Genomic DNA, 21,451 nt, shown 5'->3' with positions numbered 1-21,451 from the left:
CATTTATCGGGAAAAACATGATGCTACAATAAACACTACTATAAAGATACGTCAAATAAAAATGTGAACTAAACGTAAACATAAATATTACAAATTATTTAATAGAACAAAGCATAAACTATTCCAAGACAGGGATTTCCTTATAATCTTTATAATTAATGTGTTATTCGTAGTTCTTTAAGAGATATTTATGTATATGTCCCTTTCAAGAAGCACACTGAAACCTAAGTTCATCTATTAATTTTCTTATAATTATAATGAGTGATTCTAGTTTAGAAACGTTTACCTTACAAACGAGCTTCGTAGTTATCAGTAAATAGGGCAGAATTTGTTTCTTCTGCAGAAATTACACACTTTATTCATTTCAATTTTCTTCAGATACACATTGAATCTGCAGTATCCTGCCCAGAAACTTATAATTCTGCCAATTTCTTAGTTCTTTTATTGTTATCTTCTTCTCATGAGGATTAACTATTTTGCATTTCCAACTTGTTCAGTTTGGTTTTGAAATTCATTAATTTAACGATGATGTTTCAATCCTCCTGGCCATCTGACACGATAGCCTACACCCTTATTTTTATATCCACTTTTCTGAATCGTGAAATACGTTCTAGATCCGTCAGTGAACCGACAGATTGTACATTCTGGAAGTTTTACCCCATTTCCATTTATTTTTCCAGTCTAGAATCACAAAGTTTTGTTTGAACTCGAATATCGTGTGATTTGGAGCTTTTGAATATAATTATCTCAACCCTTCAATGGACGATTACTACACATTCACGCCAATAAATACATTCACTCTTAACACACACAAAACATTCAGTACTATATACATTAAAACAAACAATAAGAATCGGAACAGGAGACCGGAATGCTTGTTGTCATCAAGAGGCATTCCCATGTTCTCTGGAGCAAAGGAATTGTTACTTTCAATTATGTGGGCATAAAAGTAAGTGTCTGTGTACCAACCTTACACGGCCTATTCAACAGGGCTCTTGATTCGAGAGCTGCTTTGCTTATCCGGTTGAGACACAGTGTCGCTGTCTGTTAATCATGTCTTTATTGATTTGTAGTTATAGGGCCGGATTGCAGTGGTTAAGGCCAAGGGGTCCTCATCAAACCAGGGTTTGGGGGCCAAGGACCATATGGAATCGCCAACCCTTTTGATGTTACCGACAAAAGTCTGAACCTCGACCAAGGCCAACCATTTTGCTAGCTCTAATTCACCTCCCATTCACACTAAGCAAAACATGGTGAACAAAGTGGTTGGTTGTCTTTTGTTGGGCAAGATTTGCTCAGTGTGTGCGCCTTAACCTGCACTGCCTTTTCATTACCCTTCACCAACGGGTACCCAGACAACCAAATCACATACAATTCTGCCGTGTAAAAACATGGGAGGCTGTGTTAATTTGTGCTATTTATTGAAAGAACAAATACAAATTCCTTCTCTGATATGCACAGAAGCATTTTTTTGACCAGTGAAGTGGCTATATAATTCTACACTTTCCTTTATGTAGTATTTAAATAAAACCTAATTATGGGAACATTAAAGATTTATGCACATAAATATGATACATGTGAGCAGCTAGGTAATGTCAGTTCCAATTATTTTTGGGATTGAAACGTCAATGAAAGTTGTAAACTGAAAGTGAATAAAACTCAGTACTTCCAAGGATTTTGGTTGAATGGTTGATGGTCCTACTGATATCACCACTGTCATCTACAAATGTGGCAATTTTTAACCATCCCTAACCCTCTATATTCGGAAAATCACTAGTGTATAACAAGTAAAGCAGTGGACCTAATATGCTACCTTGTATAACTCCTGCATTTATTATTGTTTTTAATTTTGAATATTAATCTTGTTTGTCTCTAGAATGTCAGCTAGGTAGGAGCTGACAATATTTACAGACTGCTTTGGTAGCATCCATTTTAGTTTATTGATGAGTCCTTCGGACATCAAGGAAGATAGCAGAACAAATTTGTTTTTATACAAGATTTTCTATTACATCCATTATTCGACAAATTTGGTCTATTGTTGAATGTCTTGTTCAGAATCCAAGTTGGTGGTTGAGGTTGATTTTCTTTTTTTCTGCAATGGCTTATATTTATTTTTAGTAATAACTCTTCAAAAAGCTTAGGTGGTCACTAGTAGCGATATTGGTCTTTATGGTTTGACCTTATTCGCTGGTTTTCCCAGTTTTTTTTAATCATAATGACTTCTGCAAATTTCCTGTTGCTGGGAACATATTTCAGTCTGAGTGTAACATTAAATAGGTTTGTTAATTTAAATGTACTATTCCTTTTTTGGAATTTTTTAAAAATATTTCTACAGTGGTAGGTCATATCCTTGAGTCTTTGTAATATGTAATTTTTAATTGTTGATTCAATTTATCTTATTTGGTCCAATCTTACCTACAAAATCTTCAGAATCATTATTTTAAGCATATAAAAATGATGTTAGTCATAGGAAAATGGGGTTTAATACGTTTTTATGGATAATTATGTTTTAATTTGTACAAATGTTTCTTATATTATCTTCATAGTATGGTGTACCATTCCATCATTATCGGATAACCAAAATCACAATCTCTTTTAAAAAATGTAGACTTATTGTTTTAATTGTTAGTGTTTTTCTTCTGATAGAAATTAAACCAGATCCTTTAGAAAATCATCAATAAATATTGTACTGTACAAACATTTTTAAAAAATAAATTATAAAAAGAAATAACAAAATAAAAACTCCATTTCTTTCCTTTCCCCCATTTTGCCCTCACGAAACGGGACAATCGATGGCAAGATCTGTTTCTAATGATGCTGGAGTTTTTAAAAGTCGTCCGTACTCTGGAAACAGTGAGCTCTTCTTAACATTCTCCCAGATTTTACTAGCGTAATAATACCTGGAAAATACACCAATTAATTTATTATATAAATTTAAAAAAACAAACAAAAAACATTAATTGTACCAGTTTTTTTCCGATAGGACTGTATTCGTCAGTGATGCAGGTGACAGTCCATTGATCTGGTATCGTAAACTTTTAATTAGTTCAGTATACGATGTCAATTCGTAGGATTTGGCATCACCTGAAATACATTGTGTTATGAATTTATGAAAGCTAAGAGACGATTGAAAGTTACCTTTTCGTTTAAACGATGGCAGGAAAAAGACATTGACTGGTTCACAGTCACACAATTCAGGGGTTAACGATTTTAAAACACTACCATTTGCAATTCCAATTCCGCTTTTAATAACTAACTGAGACTGAGCGTACATTTTCTTGTACATTTCCTAAGAAAAGAAAATTTGCCATTTGAAAATGGATTTATATTGTAGTTATTAGTGTCAAGGTGAAAATATTGACACTTCTAAATTAGATTTAATAGCATATTACCTGAATTTCTTTCAACCTTTGGCTTGTAAAATAATGTGGTTTAACTTTTGAATGTATAAAAATGGTATGGGGGAAATATTCAACAATGGGCTCTTCTCCCGAAGTAATCCCAGTTGAAGGTTTTAACATTTCAGCAATTTGAAGAAACCTAAAATATTTATTGATATAGAAATTCATGTAACACACTCGTTGATTTTTTTTGATACCTTGACATTTCTGGGTCATGAATATTATCTTGTATAAGAAGGACCACATGGCAAACGGACAACAAAAATGCGGCATATTGTAGAGATAAAAGTTCCATATCGTTTTCGATACACGGATAATCGGGATCATCCCTTGAACAACTTCTGGCAGCTAAGCTAGGACTTCCTTCATTTGATAAATATCTAAATGATTAAAAAAAAAAAAAAAGTATATTTCTGAAGGAGTTTACTGCAAAAAGCTTTATATTCTTACTTGGACATAACAGAGAGTGAAAAAACAGGTTGTGTATCTAACAAAATGACTCTTTCTTGAGTGACATAAATATCAATCCCCTGAGTGCAATGAGTAGCTGAATCGATGTTACTTTTGGTTTGTACTTTAAACAGTTCAGACCTGAAAGAAGGATGACAGAATTATAAACATTCGACAAAAGAAAATTAAATAGGGATAAAGTAATATTGACCTTACGTGTTAGGAACGCTTAATGGGGGTGAGACGAGGTGGGACATCACTGTTGACTTTCCGACCCCTTGCAGCCCTAAACATCCGACGACTAGGAAATCCGTCGTGTCCGTCAGAAATTCCAACACGTTGTCTTGTATCTGGAGGCAGTTATCTTCTAAAAACTTTGTCGACTCTTTCATAATCGGAGGTGCAGTTAAGGGGTTTTCAGCTGTAAACCGATTTATGATTAATAAAGGTGCAAAAGTTGAATTTTTCTTGTTTATTTACGCTCAGCTTGTGTTGACCGGGACGTGATTTGATATGATGGTGTCACTTCTGAATCTTTGCATAGTCTGAAATTTAAACAAAAAATATTGAAAACATTTCAATACAAAGACAAAAGACATGTTACACAAAATATTAATGTAAAAAACCATAAAGAATAGGATGCACATATTTTCCCCCAAAAAATCATGGACATAAAGATGCTCTGCTTTGCTCAAGTAAAATCGTCCGATCCAGTGGCATTCCTACTCATTATTTATATGGAGTTAATGCTATGATATCCTCACATTATTTGGGTCACTCTATAAGCAAATTTTGATAAGAAAGTGGCTCTCACATGGTACATGGAGCAAAGCATTTTTCATCCATGGTCCCAGTCATATGATTGTCACAAACCAAACTGGAACTCATCTGTGAAGAGAACAGCCCCACATTTTCAAGAGATGCTGATTTGCAAATAGTCGCCTTTCTCTATGTCTCTCCAGAAATAGAGAATCTGGTGCAGTAAACTAGGCTTCTAAGCTCTCACAGTGTTTACCCTTAGATTACAGACCGTTTCGAGTTGACTACCTATCAAGGAAGCCATGACGGTTCCAAAGTGCAATAAGAGCAAGAAAATGATCATCTCTAGATGCCTTACATAGTAGTCAATCACTACCTTATCTTTAATTGATACTTCTGGTGGCCCTAAACTGCTGTAAACCATCATGGATGGTAATGCATGGCACACCCATGACTTGGGCCATGTAATGGACACTATGTCCATTGTTGATCAAAACATCTGCCTGGGCATATCTTCTTGACATAAAACTACGCTTTTAAGGAAATAAAATTAATATTTCATTTTTTATTCAAATTTATTGTTAAAAAACAATTAAAACACCAAACTTACTACTCTTACACAAGTTGGCTCTGGACAGGATGAAAATTGAACGGATTTTCTTGATTTTTAATCTAAAGAGGGTAAAAGGATTAGATACACTAGGCAGATAAATAAGTTATTATGGCAAATAAACAAATAAAGACCAATTACCATTATTTTCTTGTCTTTAAGTGTATATTAGTGTATACCTTCACCCATCTATACATCCAACTGTCCATTTATGAATATATTTATATAATTATCCATTTAAATAAACATCCGTTTATCTAAACTTCTCAAAATAGGGATTTTTGTAATTTATTCGTTTTCTATTAATGTTAATTAAATTAATCAATATATTCTTGTTACTTGGATAAAACAAAAATGTTAATCCTCATTTTTAATAACAGATTTACTTAAGAATAGTAAACATGAAGATTACTCATTTAAATAAAAGTGTGAACAAACACCTTTTCTCGTCTTCTATCCATTTTAATCCAGTTGTATTCTCTTTAACCACGGAAAGACATCATGTTGAACAGAACTTCACAATATTATTGGGGGTATGAGTAATTAAGGTCTCCTCGTCTTTAGCCTGATTCTGAGAGACCAATAGGAGGCCTGGTAGTGGATCTTAGTGCATTAATGCTAAGAGAGGTCAAAAATATTGTCATTGCTGCAGGACAGAACCCGTGCCATAGTGCCCGCCACATCCTAAATGATGCACAAGATGTTTTGGCAAGGCTTTTACCAACACGTAAGTTTTGTAATTGTTTGTGGGAAGTTGGCCTCATAACCGATGCCAATTTGAGTCGACCACAGCAACAGCCCGCCACCAGCAACTCAGAAGAATATGGTGCGACAAGCTTCTAAAAGAAAACACCAAATGGAATGCTGTTTTGTTTACTGATGAGTGTGTTTCTGCATGCAATGCCTTAGTTTGTGCACCCTTTAGTGCAGTTTGAAGGAGGCGGTGTAACGGTCTGGACTGGGATTTACACTGGAGGACTAAGTGGACTGCATATTATTGAAGGCAATCTCATCGGAGTCTGTTATGTATAAGATATAATCGAGGAATTCGTCCCTCAAATTAGGGATCTCATTGGAAGGGATTTTTCTTTATGACAATGCCGGACTGCATACAGGATGAGTTGTGCATCAATGTTTATATAACTTGGGAATTTCCTATCTGCCCTTTACCCCAATATCTCCAGACCTCAATCCTATTGAGCAAATGTTGGATGCATTGTAGGGTATGGTACAATGAGCGTCTAAAAGAGAACACCAAATGGAATGCTGTTATGTTTAATGATGTGTTTCTGTACAGTGATAGCAGAGCCGAAGAGTCTACTGAGAACAGCGGATGTATACTATGCCCCAGTTCATGCTCCCTTCAGTGCAGTTTGGAAGTCGTGGTGTAATGGTATAGACTGGGATTTACACTGGAGAACAAACTGGACTCCTTATTGTTGAAGGCGACATCACTACAGTCCATTACATCCAAGAAATTATCGATGAATACATCTCTCAAATTAGCAGGTATTTTTGATTTCTGGATGACAATGCCAGACTTCAAAGAAGCAGAGTTGTTCAACAATATTTAGAAAACCTGGGAATTTCCCATCTGCCCCTTCCCCCATTGTCTCCACACTTCAATTCCATTGAGCACATGTGGGTTGCATAACAGAGAAGGCTTTTCGATCACCATCCACATTCAGTCGACTTGCAACAACGACTGCAGCGTTGCAATATCTATGGAGTGAAATTCCTTATGAAATTAGTGAAATACTTATTAACAGTATGCCTAACAGGTGCACAGGGATTTTAGCTAACAGAGTACAATTATACATAGTATTAATTGTTTAAAAAATTATTGTGCCCGATAAACAAAATTATGGAATTAAAACCTTTTATTTTTCAAAATCCCTTAATTGAATTTCCTTCAGTAAAAAACATAATTTCTAATAAATTTTAATCCAATTTATAACAAAAAATAAAATAAAAATGCTAGGAAAAGAAAATACTACAAAATTGGCAATATCCCTCGCTCATTTTTGATCAGTTGATTATCCTTCTGCTCTGCCCTTTAATCTTCCTCATTGCTCAACTTCACAGTATACATGCTTGCATAATTTTAACCGATAAAAAACTCAAAAGTTGGTAGTTACGAAGCAATGGAGTACGTCACAGTGGTGTTTTGAGGGACGACAAATCCCTTTCGATTCAACAACTTGCAGTTCTTCTACTCAACTACACTTGGATGCCATTGTACAATTGGAATTTATGTGATTTTTAATGAGCTTTCTTGTGTTTTGAGTGGCAAAACAGACACACACTTGATCATGTTTTTAAATTACTTTGAACTTGAAGCTTGAGGAGAGGCAGCTCTGTTTTCTCCATCCCTCGTTTTGAGAAGAATTGTCTGCGGTGCGATTTCTTCCGATTTCTGAGCAGTCTTGTCCGGGTCTTTGGACTTCATGAGAATGATCGGCCTCTTCATCGGCTTTTCTTCTTTCTATTAAAAAAAGTCAATTTTTTTCGTCTTTAACTTGGCCAACGGGGCTGATCAAACAGCGCATACCTTGTACGGAGGGTACTTTTTCCTCCTGAAGTCTCTACCTCTGTCCTGGTCCATTTGTGTTGGTGTTGTACTATCATAAAATGGATAAGCTGGATTGTTTACCGGATGGAAACTGACGACCAAGCCTTCCTCGGCTGGTTACAGTCGTTGGCAGCCGATCGGTGCTGCGCCTTTGAGGGGACCAGCGAATCTCTGCGAAATTCTTTGGCACCCGGTTTAATTCAAAAGGATCGATTCCTTTCCTCAATTTCCTATACTTTATAAAAAATTTATTTCAAAATATAAAGGCAGTATTGGACAAACATTTAATGAATTCATATATTTCCAAGTAGTTTGATCATCCCTGGTCCAATATTTTTTCCTTTTCAAAATGGAGTCGTTTTCTTATTTGTTCCTTTAGCACTTAAACAGTTGTCTATTGTGACGATTTCCTAATAGATTTCCTGGACTAAGTTTATTTTTTGATGTTAAGAATTCTTCTCAGGGGTATTACATTAATATTAATATTTATCATTAAATTCACTAATTTCGTGGTCCGCTTGACCAATTAATATATTACAATTAATTAAGGTTTTTAGTTGAGATAAAAAAGTCAATGGCACGAGNTTCAAGACGATTCACTTATTTCCGAGTAACGTAATGTTCGAGATCTTGCAAGGTTGAATTCAACATATAAAGCGAGAATTGTCAGATGTACGAACTGGATTTAGGAAAGGCAGAGGATCTAGAGACCAAATTGGCATTAACCGCTGGATAATAGAGAAAAGATGGCGTTTCGGAAAAACATATTTCTGTTCTATTGGCTATTCTTAGCCTTTGATTGTGCGGCTCAATAAATTTTGGCAAGTGCTTGATTGTATGGGGATACCAAGTTGTCTTGTCTGCCTTATGAGGAATCGATATAATGACCAAACAGTCACGGTAAGAGCAAGGCACGGAACAAAAGACTACTTTAAGAGTGGGAAAGGAGTACGGCATGGTCGAATAATCTCACCCTTCCTATTCAACCTGTACAACAACACATCATGCGACGTGCCTTCAGGAATCAAAATGGCTGGGGTTAAAATCGCTGGAAGAAATATTCACAATCTGAGATATGCATATGATAACACTTTGATGGCCGAAAGCGAGGACGAGATGAGGAGCCTTATGACGAAGGCGAAAGAAGAAACTGCCAAATCTAAGTTGTTGTTAAATCTCAAAAAGCAAGATTATGGCAACCGTGATTGATAACTGGCAAGTAGAGGGAGAAAAAGTGCAGGCATTGACAGACTTTGTATTTCTCGCAATTACTGCAGACGCTGATTGATCTTGATAAGTTCGCAGTTCAAGCAAAGTATTTCCAGTAGTAACCTATGGCTGCGAGAGGTTGGACTATGAGGAAGGCTGAGCGATAAAGATTTTATACACATATCAAAAACGTGTTTGCGATTTAGGACAGTAAATCGAAACACGCCTCACGTGCATCCCTATAATAGACTTAAACGAAACTAAACAGATGATACAAACTTCTATCTCCTCTCTTAGACATAAGATCCAAACTATCCATTAACTATAAAAACTAAAGTAACACACTGCTCAAACTGACATTATCATACTGCATAGAATGCACAGCCAAAGCATTCAGATGACCTCAACTTCCCTTACACTTCACACGCCATTAAATCGAGATAGAACGAATTCCACGTCTCACTCATCGACCATCCCAATTCCTTAGTAACCTAGCTTTCTTGAGCCATTCTTCCTGATAATCCTCGACACCGATGGCTCCGTGATCACATCCTAGTGTGGCTAGGCTAGGCTAAGTGAGTGGCTAGGTATACTGATGTGACCACAGAGTGACTTCTCCGCTCAAGAGTATAAAAGTAATCTATATTTCTCTATTGACCTTATATTTGCTTTTAGATAATTCTACGGGTGTAAATTAAAAAAAAAATCCCTCTTGTGTTTTGAAGCGATAATTACTTAATCATTATTGTTTTCACATTTTGAAAAGGGTTTAGTTATGATGTTTCTATTCGTCAGTTGCGTTCGAGATCTTATTTTTACAAGGTGGTTTGCTAATAAAAAATGTAGGAAATTTGTTTAATAAAAAACATAAATAAATAGCAAAACGAAAAACGGCTCGAAAGAAACGTTGTGATGTGCATAACTTCGAATTCATCCCAAAGAGTCATTCAATGACTCTTTGGCCGAAAGCCAGATCGTTAGTGGATTGGTTGTGCCAGAAGCCGTTATTTTGAGTTGGAGGACAAAAGTGCTCTGGTCGTCTTTATACCATCGATGCTGACCAAATTCATACTTTTTTCATAAATACTCTAAATGACACGAGTCATCCCAGAGCCTTTACAACAATGATCAGATAGGAAAATCCTGAAAAAAACGCAGCGACTCACCGTTAACGACTCCAAAAGCCGGTATACATCCAAGAAGCTAATGTGCATTTTATGGAATTGAAAAATGGTATCTCATGAGCTTCGCTCAGGAAAAGCGTCAATTCTACTGTATTCTGCAGACAATTAGATTTGAAATGAAATTCAACAAATGATCCGAAACGACCAGCATTGGTGATTGTTTCCACCGGGGTTACGCTAGTCTCACATCTCTTTAAAGATAAAAATTGTTGGAAGTTGGCTGGGATGTGCTGCCCAAACTACCCTATTCAACGACCTTTAGATTTTCATTTATTACAGCTCTGCAAAACTTTATTATTGGAGAAAACTTTACTTCAGTTAAAGATCGCGGAAAACAAATGAAAAAGTTCATCAAACAAAGACCTGAGAAATTTTGAGAGGACGAAATTTAAAAAAGATATCTCATGGAAGATGGCAACAGGAAGTGGAACAAAATGGTTCATATATTATTAATTAAATTTGTTTACGTATATTTGAAATTTTCATTGAATGAATCAACTAAAGGTACAAACTTATTTTTCGACCCGATGCATATGTATGTTAACGTGTTGTGCAGTTGTTCCGATGAACTACAAATTGCTGGGTATTAGTTAGGAATTTTGGAACGTTTTGTTCCAAATTCAGCAAAAAAAAAAAAAATAATAGAACGTGCTACGCACGCCATTGTAACTAACAACTTTGAATTTTTGCTTGGTTGAAATTATGCAAGTATAGAAATTATTATGAAGTTGAGCTAGGATAATTATACAGGATGAGTTTGACTTTGTCCCCCCCCGTTATTTTTTAATTAGGAAATCCGAAACGAATAAACTTTTATTTTTGTGTATTTTCTCACGAGCTACAGTTTTGATTTAACTTTCTAGGAAAGGGGGATACGAATAGGGGCTTAACTATCTCAAAATAGCAAGATACTCATCAATATACATTTTCTGAACGATTTTTCGGAAAAACGAAATATTCTCCAACCGAAACTTCTTCAAGCGAAAAATAATTTATCGTTTTAATTGATAGTAAATTAATTGTTTAACATTTTTCAAAACTTCGCAACAGTTTCCATAAATAACATCGACTAACAGGATCTTCTGGATGAAGGTCATTAAAGCGCGATTTAGTCCCTTGTCCGTGAGACCCAACGGCTAGTTGGAAGTTTACTCCTGCAAGACTGGAATTCATTAAATAAATAAGTAAATAAATACAGGGTGTTCAGCTATTCGTGTAACAAACTTTGCCAGTAGATTCCACATTTAAAATGGAACCAACAAGTCCTAATTAACTATGGTCCGAATCTCAACAGTTTCGGAGTAATTTCCCTTTTTCTGAGTTTTTAAGATTTCACTACCTTACTTCAAACTTATCCGTTGATACCATTGAAAACTACGTTAAATTTAACTACGTTAACGAGAACATTGAAATTTTTTTTCAAATAATTAAGATTTTTAATTGACATAAAAAATTAATTAATTGAAAGATATTAATTGGTCAAGCGGACCATGAAAACTAGTGAATTTTTTTTCAAAGTTGAAAAACCTACTACGGTGGTTCTAAACAACTAATTCCACACCTAGAAAGCAGCAAATTTCAGAAATTCTGGTCCATATAATATCCTTTTTAGTATTGTAATTGCTTTTTTAATTTCTTTTTGCGAAGATGAAGAAATTGATGAAGGAAAGGAAAAAAACCGCGGTTGACGAATTGGTAAGGTGGAAAATTAAAAAAAAGGTAAAAACTTAAGGAAATTTTGAATGAATTTATTAATTTTTTTAAATTTGGGTTAGAAACGAAATAGTGCAATTATTTACTTATTTACCAACACGACTGCAACTTTGATTAAAGGATTATTATATTATTATTTCTCGGAATAAAAGAGTTTTAAGATTCAAAACGGTTTTAGTGCATTCATTCAAAATTTCCTTACGTTTTTTATTTTTTAAAATTATTATTGATCTTTCCACCTTACCAATCCGGCAGCCGCGGTTTTTTTCCTTTCTTTCATCAATTTCTTCATCTTTGAAAAAATTAATCGAAAAGCAATTACACCACTAAAAAGGATATTAAATGGAATACTTTTTCTGAAATTTTCTGTTCTCTAGGTTTGGACATACTAATTTAGAATCATTTAGTAAGTGCTTCAATTTTGAAAAAAAAAAAAATTTTTTTCGAAGTTCTGGCTATTAAAATACTTTCTTCACCATCGTTTACAAGTTTAGTATCGATCACATCTTATTGGAAATTTAACGTAGTTTTCAATGGTATGAACAGATTTGACCAACACCTTTTAGTTTTGGAGTTATCATTGTTTATTTGAAGCAAGGTCGTGAAATAAAAATAAAAAAAAAAAACAGAAAAAGGGAAATAACTCCGAAACTGTTGAAATTCGGACCATAGTTAATTAGGACTTTTTGATACCATTTTGAATGTAGAATCTACTGGTAAATTTTACAATACGAGTAGCCGAACACCCTGTATATCTGGAATCTTAATTGAGAAATTATTGTAAAGTTTTTCTAACACCGCGTCCACGACAGCGAACGGTCTTCTTCTTGTACGACAGGAATTATATAACTTTAATAACAGATACATCTATAAAAAAACAGGTAAATAGAAAGATTTATAGACTGATGGGTTGTCTTGGTAGACTATAGATGTCTGTAGTCTGTAGATGTATATGATAATGGACAGATAAGGGCAAAAGAAGAAAAGACCACATAAGCTGCTAATATGGATGGCTAGTTAGATATATTGATATGTCTTTGCGTAAATAAAAGACAGTTATTTAAAGAAAAATGGATAGACTGTTAATAGACACTTGTATACATGGAGTCACTTAACATTTTATTTTGCTTAAGAACCTAGGATTTTTTCGTTTTGTTTCGTTTGCTCCTGCTTAGTTATCAGGGCAAAGTAATATAAATATAAATAATAATAGAAAACATAGATACATTCAACTTTCAACCTTTCATCCATATCAATTTGCGAGATATTTTTTTATAAATCTGTCATCCGAAGAACTACACGCGACAAGTAAACAAGAAAAGTATGAATCGGTTTCCGTTACGGGTGATCGATTTTGTCCCAGTTGGTGTGATTCACTTGGAGGAAAATTAGAAATTTGTATTCAACTAGTAAGAGGCGTCTATAAAAAACGGTGACGGCGTTTAAAGGCTGACAGGAAAAGCCCCTCAATTTTCCTCATCGAACCGTTCCATTTGAGCTGACATGGTTTAACCGTACGACTGAGAATGGAAAAAAATACGGAAAAGATATATCCTTGCAATAAATTCTAAATATTTGTTTTGATTATGATTTAAACATTTTTTTCAAAAACTAGTATTAGTGTTTGAAGGTTTGGATTAATAAACAGCCTTGATTTATTAAGATCTATACGCTTGTTTTATCATGGAATCGTGACCATCTTAGGGCTTTACCCGTCAGAAATTTACAGGAAAAGCAATCATCTTGAAAAAATAATTAATTACGGATAATTCCGAACTATTTATTTTCCGTTTTTTTTTCAACTGCGGACTTCAGAGTACAGGAAGGCGTTTTGGATTCAACACATGAGTCATGTGGATGACCTCTAAACTCAGGGAATCCCTCGACAACATGACAATTGACTTCGGTAACTTTTCACTTTTCTAATAATTTTTTAAAATCTGTACAACATACAATGTTGGCGTTTTTTTCTTGTTTTTAATTAATCTTGAGCATTGTTTTATTCTCGATGGGGAATGCGTTTTTATAATCTTATCTCCCATAAATTTTCCATTGACCATAAAGCATAAACAGAAAAGTTAACATGGTTTTCGTCCATTTATGTCAACAACCATTAATTCGATGCTCTTTCAGGAAGAAAGAAATCTTTGCCACCCTATGTAGTGTTTTTCGATTTTTTAAGGCTTTTGTCTCAACAATCATGCTATACTTATTAGTAAACTATAATATTTTAGAAATCCAAAGCTCTTTCCTGAAATTATTTCGTTCTTAACGGACTGGCAGAAGCCAAGGAATTAAATTATAAAATTATTCTTCCCCCTCCCTGGAGGTCCTCAAGGCTCACTTTTTAGCCCTGTTTTGTTTAAACTCTTTATAAACAATGGTATAACAATGGTAATAAAATGGCAAAAGGAGGAAAAACTCATAAGGTGGGGTTAAGATGGGGAGTTGATGTCCGATTGGATCGAGGTCACGATAGCTCAGGTGGTAGAGCAGCGGCGTATCAAGCCGAAGGTCGTGGGTTCGAATCCCTCTCGTGTTTTTTTCATCTCAACTAAAAACCTTAATTAATTTATAAACAATATTTTCAACTTGAAAAAACTTATTGTGTACTCTTATCCACAATATTTTCAGGTTGTGTTTGCACAGGTTTTGGAGATTTTGAATTCAATGCCAATAAACTCAAATTCCACAAATTCTGCACGGTGAATAGATTTTTTAACTGTTTTTAAAGGATGCAATCTAGTCTGGGAGCTTTCCCAATTTTTTTTTATTTTGAATAGCTATAGTCAATTAACTAAAACGATTTGTTTTTGTAACTAGTCATCACGGCTTTCTCCATGTTTTTCTCACCTTTTCTAAAGCCTTTGATCTTGTCAATCATTCTGTATTGATTAATTAATTTTCATGTGTCAGAAATCCATAGCCTCTCTTCTGAAATTATGTTATTTTTATCTACCAAGCAGAAGCGAAGGAATTAAATTAGAAAATTGTTCTTCCCCATCCCTGGAGTTCCTCAAGGCTCACTTTTTGGTTCTGTCATGTTTACACTCTTTATAAACAATATTTCAACTTGACAAAATTTCTTGTGTCCTCTTATTAAAGATATTGTCAGGCAGTTGGGTTTGCCCAGGTTTTGGAGATTTTGAATGCAATGCCAAATAAACTCAAATTCCATAAATTCTGGACGATGAATAGATTTTTGAACTATTTTTAAAGGATGCAATCTAGTCCGGAAGCTTTACCAATTTTTTGATTTTAAATAACTAAAATCAATTAATTAAAACTATTTTTTTTATAACTAGTCAACACGATTTTCTCCGTGTTTTTCTCAACTTTTCTAAAACCTTTGATCTTGTCATTCATTCTATACTGATTAGTTAACTCTCATGTTTCAGAAATCCAAAGCTCTCTTCTGAAATTATTTCATTCTTATGTACCTGGTAGAACCTGCTAAATTATTATAAATATAAGTTATCCTAGAAATCAAATTAATTTTAATACCCTTTTAACTTATCACATTTTTTTGCTGGGGGGAATGTTTGCTAGCTGTTTTAATTTTTTATCATACTGATAACTTTTCGTTGGCTCTTTTAATCCAGCTTAATTAACCGGACCGAATATACGAATGTTCCTGCATTTTCAGAAATTAAAGGATATCGCAGATCAAAGCGTATGCAACAAATCCGATGATCATACATTTTTCTCTAAAGGAATGAAAGTGCTATTGTCGAAAAGGAATTATAGTAGTGCTCGGAAGTCAATATACTAGATGTCCGCTGCCAATCGGAAGCAATTAAAAAGCAAATAAAAGACGACCGTGGATAGTGGATTATCAAACTTCATAATCCAGAAGATGAAGAAATTCTATTTTGTCCTTAGTTCACAACATTCACATAGTCTTCTTCTAATAGCTTACTTGATAAAATAGCTGGTATGCGGTATGCAACTCGGGCGGACTTGAGGGACGTGGAGGGTTCTTAAATGGTAGATAGTGAAGAACGATCTGTAGGGATAGAAAGATTGGACTGAAACTTGAGATTAGAAGATGTAGTCAGTAGCTTGGAGAATTCTTCCTAAGATTTTATATGTTAGATGACATGGTGGTGTCTCCCAGCTATCTTTATGTCCAAATATGTCGAATGTTTTGTATAGTGTTGGTTAGTTATTTACAGTCTGATTTATGTCTTGGAAGTCTTGCTTGTCGTCTGTTTATTTCTTGTCGTTTGAATTTTATGGGTGGGAGTTTTGTAGAAAAAACTAATTCAGTACATAGTTGTGAAGTCCTATTTTCAAAATGGCCACAGTAATGTCTTGTAGAGAGAGTTAGTTTAATTTTGAAGATCAAATCAGAACTAGGTCCTAAAAGTCTTCGTAGTTGGCCACGTCTTCTGTCTGTTAAGTCTTGTGTTGTGATTCCACGTCAATCTATTGTCTATTAAACTTGAGTAGACGGTTACTGTTAACGTAAACACGTGGTAAGACAGTTTTTTAAATATTTTCTTAAAATTACAATCTGTAATTATTATTTACAATATGTAATTTGCGGATGCATGAACTTATATACAACTATTTACATTGAGGGGAGCAACTAATCAATGTTATCCTCCCTCTTCACTTTGTTTATGTTGTTTTACTGTTTTCTCGAAAGGAAGTCGCGGGGCCATTTCCTCTTGAGACGCCTTATGGAGTTGTAGGGATGGGTTCTATTGGACAGAGCTTGGGCAAGACCGTTTGGATGGTGGGAGAGTTTTTTGTGGAACTTGGTAAATGTTTGGGGAATGAATTTTTGGATATAAGGAATTTGAAGGTCGTTGTGGAGTGTAGCATTTGAGACATAATAAGGAGCATTTACAATGGATCTGAGGACTTTAGATTGAAAGGATTGGAGACGTTGGATATTGGAAGGTTTAGCGGTTCCCCACAGTTCTATTCTGTACGTCCAAATCGGTTGTAGTAGTGTTTTGTAAATTGTAAGTTTGGTTTTTGTCGATAGTTTAGACTGTCGTCCTATAAGTCTGTGCAGTAGACCATACCGTCTGTTCAGGTTTTGTCGTGTATGTTGATTCCACGTTAGTCGTGAGTCTAGGTGGAACCCAAGGTAGCGAACGCAGTCGGATTTGGGGATAGGAACATTGCTGTAGTATATCGTGAGAGGAGGTTTGCTTCGGAATGTAAAAATGACATGAACGCCCTTGCTTTCGTTTATCTTCATTTTCCATTGTCTACACCAATCTGCTATGCACGAGATATGTTCCTGCAGATCTTCCGAAGCAACCGCAGGATCGGAATTGGAGGATAGTACAGCCGTGTCATCGGCGAAGGATGCAAGTAGGATGGTAGGTTTAGTGGGAATATCTGCAGTATAAAGGATGTAGAGTATTGGTCCGAGTACACTGCCCTGCAGTACTCCCGCGGCCAGAGCAGTATTCGGAGTAATCTGATCTTTGTCGGACCCGAAAGAACCGCTCTATTAGGTAAGAGCGGAGGATTAAGTAAAGAGTATTTGGAAGGACACGCTTTAATTTGTACAAGGGAGTTTATTTAACGTAAACGTAATTTGGCTGGATATTGGTAGGATTTGAGTTAGGAAAAAAAATGCGGTACGCATAGGTGACTGTATTGGCATGTATATGTAGTATAAATATGGTATAGGGAAGGACAGGAAATAATTCCTTATACAGCGCCGGCTTGGATCGGTTTTGCTCAGAGAACTCATTGTAGCACGTTACTTTTAAGCAACAACCTGTTGGATACAATTTTAAAATGAGATAGAGGCTAGGGACTGCTTTAGTTTGGAGAGAATTCCAGGGTGCCAGACTCTGTCAAAAGCTTGGGACAGAAGAACATTTGAGTAGAAAGAATGGTTTCATGTAAATCTAGAAATAGTCTTAGGCATTTTAAGTGCAGTCTTTCGAGAAGTTTCGGCATTGCTGAGAGACATAGGCCTGGGGAGGTTAAGAGGTTGGAGTAAAAAGTAATTCCTAAACCAAACAACCCGCTTCATCCTACATCATTTCGTCTTGTCAGTTTATTATCTGTTCCTGTCAAAATCCTTAACAAACTTCTCCTCAAACGCCTAGAATCCTAGTCCATAATCCTTACCCATCATTTGGGCTTCGAGATAGGCACTTCACTGCACATCTGACATCGTGTTGTAGACTTAAAAGTAGTCTTTTAAGGGTTTTGGACATTACTGGGAGAAGGATGATAGTTGGAAGTAGTTCTAAACGCCAGGGAGGTCTCGAGGTCCTCCATTAGTTAACTGGAGGGTCCTACAAGGATATATCCTAGGTCCTATCACTTACTTAATATACTCTCATCCTTACGTCAACAGTTATATCTACTACTACTACCATTCTGATCCTGTCACCCCATAGAAACCTAACTGTAACCCACGTTTCTATGCCAGGGCGGAGGTCTCGAGGTCAACGTCGTTCCGTTATTTAATCTTCAAATATTATTTTACCAACAGATATTCTTTTGTTTGAGAAGGTGCACTATCGAACATCTTATCAGTTCACTCGAGAGTCCTACGAGGTAACATCCTAGGTCCTGTCCTTTACTCGATGTACACTAAATCCCTACATCTGCTACAATTCTGATCCACAGAAACCGAACTGTAACTCCCATTTCTACGCTTGAAGACTGATAAAAAAGTAGATCAAATGTAAATATTTTACTTTTACATTTCGACGAATCACACAACCTACTCGTACTTTGCCTTTCTGGGCAGGCGACATGGAACTCTCACGCTAGGCTAAAAAGTTTGGAAGTAAAACTTTTGCTTAAGTTCAACTAAGAAAAAAATAATTATATATCTGAATATAAAAACCATTTAAAATTTTTATTTGTACACTCAAATATGGTCTGACGATTTCCGGACACATCAATTAATAAACTGTTACTATTACTGCTATTTAGTAGTATTTCATGTTCCCCGTTTAGAAAGTGATAATAATCGTAATGTAATACTAGTTCGTTCGTATAAAATAAATTGAAATTTATAAAACGCGACGTCATTCTTTTGAATATGCAGCATTTAGTTGACATAACAAAAGCCAATATACACAATTGTACAGTAATTTTGTCAAATCCGTAAATGTTATTTTACATTTTCTACCCCAGTTGTTACGTATTTAACGGAGTTAACTGGACAATGAAAAAAAGTAAAATTAATTTTATATATAGAAGAAAATTACTGGCCTTGGTTCACTTGTTGCTTCTGAACTGACAGGTTAGGCTTGATGTATTGCACGAGGATATAGGCAAACCTTGTCGTCTCGTCCAGGACATCAGTCATATCCAACAACTACTACATCATCCATCTAGACTTCCTTTACTTTATTCCTGGCCCTCTCTATACTCCGGCGATTTGACGAATGAAATATCAAAAGCCAAATTAGGCCAATTTAATTTAGATCGTAAAAAACCCTATGAGATTTATAATTTTTAAGTTATTTTCCAAAAGGCATGATGAACAATTGTTAAATTGAAATTTTTCGGGAGTAGTGCATAGTAGAAGTACTATAAGTGGTATTGGACTGACAAAAGGACTGAAGGTACCCAGCAATTGTTTGTTATTTATTTTCCACGTTCGTCGGCAATAATAATTGAGTGAAAAATAAAAGGAAATGCGGCTGAGAAAACGCCCAAGGACTGGCCTACGTGAGATGCTATGTTGTTGCAATGTCGCCCGGAGCCTTGTCTAAATACAGGTCAGATTAACAAACCAAACGGATTAGTACCAAGGGCTTGGAATGTTTAGTTGTGAGGCACAAAATTGAATGTACCCCAGGTGGCTTTTTTACATGAGAAATTAATTGGTGGAATGCAGTTCACTGAAAATGCAATATTTAAAAATAATTTTTATATTCCTTAAATAATAAATTATTTTAAAAAATTGCTATTCTGAAGGACCAAAACGTCTTCAGGAATAAGTGCAAGTGGACGCTTTTCAAGACTCAACCAAGGCCTCAAGTTTTAATATAAAAGTTCGCACCTTAGCCTGAATAACCAAAGCACTGTAAAGTTTAAGTCACGCAAACACCGTCACCTGCCCTTGATATCATTAATTAATACAATGGACACAAGAAAATTATGAGAAATCACAGATGGATAAATAGAAAATCATTAACTTTAATAAAGCTTGCTCAAAAGTCTCTCAGACTATCAAGAAATAAGAGTGTTTAAACAAAAAAGATTTTTTTGCCATCTACTTATTTAATAAGTAGTCGATAGAAAGGATGGTCAGTTTGGATGTTTATGACAGTAATGACGTGCAAATGAACTGAGGACAATTTAGTGCTGAAGTTTACGGTGGTCTATGAGTCGGGGAAGATATTTTTCGATGTCATTGAGGAATTTCTGTCCATCATCGGAGTTGATCGAAAAATCAGCGTAAACTGCAAGTGTAGACGGACTCAGTGTTGTGCCAGTTCAACAATTTAGTGTTGTTTCTGTGGACAGCATTTTCATAATGTTCAGTTTTTTTTTGTACGTGATACCGTTTATGCTACTTAAAAAATGTACGTTGTTTAGAATTGTCAGAGGCGCTTCGGCTTCTCATCTTCAGGTTCCTTCTTCAGTGGTTAGTTGGAAGACCTAAATGAGAATCGATCAAAATACAGGTCCATCACACCGTAGATCGTACTTAAATTATCAGGCGTTGGAGAAAGAGTAGATGTTTAATCTCCTGTGGGACGCGTTTCGGCTTCTCGCCATCTTCAGTAGTTAATCTGTCTGTTATTTTGTCACTTTTATATATGTTTTTTATATGTCTTATCTTTTTATATGCTCGTACGATGTGAAACTTCCAAAATAAAGGTCCATTACACCGCAAACCATATTTAAATCATCAGACGTTGTAGAAATGAGAAATTTCATTTCCTGCGGAACGTGTTACGGCTTCTCACCATCTTCATTGTTCAATCTGTAGGAATTTTTTCCAAGCCGTACGTTTCACATATTTGTACGATGACAAACGAACAAATTTGGGACCATCACACCGCAGATCATATCTAAATTCTCAGACATACTAGAAATAAGCAGAAGTTCAATCTCCTCTGGGACGCGTTTCGGCTTCTCGCCATCCTCAGTGGCTAATGTGTGCATTATTTTGTCAGAATGTCTTTTCCACATATTATGATGAGAAACGGCCAAAACACAGTTCCAGCACATTGCTAATCGTAGTTAAATCATTAGACCTTGCAGAAATGAGCAGAACTTTAATCTCCTGCGGAACGCGTTTCGGCTTCTCGCCATCTTCAGTGTTTAATCTGTAGGCATTTTTTTCAGGCTGTTCTTTTCAGACGTTTGTACGATGAGAAATGATCGAAACACATGTCCAGCACATTGCAGATCGTAGTTAAATCATTAGAAGTTGTAGAAATTAGTAGAACTTTAATCTCCTGTAGGAAGACCTTCGGTTTCTCGCCACCTTCAGTGAATAATCTGCGCGTTATTTTTTCAGGCTGCCCTTTTTGTATTTGAAAATTTGAAGGAATGAAAAAAATGCTAAGAAAGGTTTTAGTGTGTAAATGTATGATGCCAT

The 21,451-nt window shown here is 35.4% G+C and overlaps 1 protein-coding gene and 1 long non-coding RNA gene across 2 annotated transcripts in view; one reads left to right on the top strand and one right to left on the bottom strand.

The window, feature by feature from the left end:
* The window catches only part of LOC112127885, a 54,825-nt gene that overhangs the window by 9,958 nt on the left and 23,416 nt on the right, over positions 1–21,451 (top strand). The window lies entirely within an intron of this gene.
* Positions 2,485–7,930, bottom strand: LOC106665110 (protein SMG9). The gene is made up of 10 exons (XM_014391320.2): positions 7,772–7,930; positions 7,548–7,705; positions 4,332–4,396; positions 4,068–4,272; positions 3,852–3,992; positions 3,599–3,781; positions 3,393–3,540; positions 3,139–3,289; positions 2,967–3,084; positions 2,485–2,900 (listed from the first exon to the last, which is right to left on the bottom strand). The coding sequence occupies exons 1-10, from the start codon at positions 7,823–7,825 to the stop codon at positions 2,774–2,776; spliced, it is 1,350 nt and encodes a 449-aa protein (XP_014246806.1). The 5' UTR covers positions 7,826–7,930; the 3' UTR covers positions 2,485–2,773.

Source organism: Cimex lectularius, unplaced genomic scaffold, assembly GCF_000648675.2.
Source record: "Cimex lectularius strain Harlan isolate CLEC.00 unplaced genomic scaffold, Clec_2.1 scaffold233, whole genome shotgun sequence".
NCBI lineage: Eukaryota > Metazoa > Arthropoda > Insecta > Hemiptera > Cimicidae > Cimex > Cimex lectularius.
This window is presented reverse-complemented; position numbering and strand designations above follow the sequence as displayed.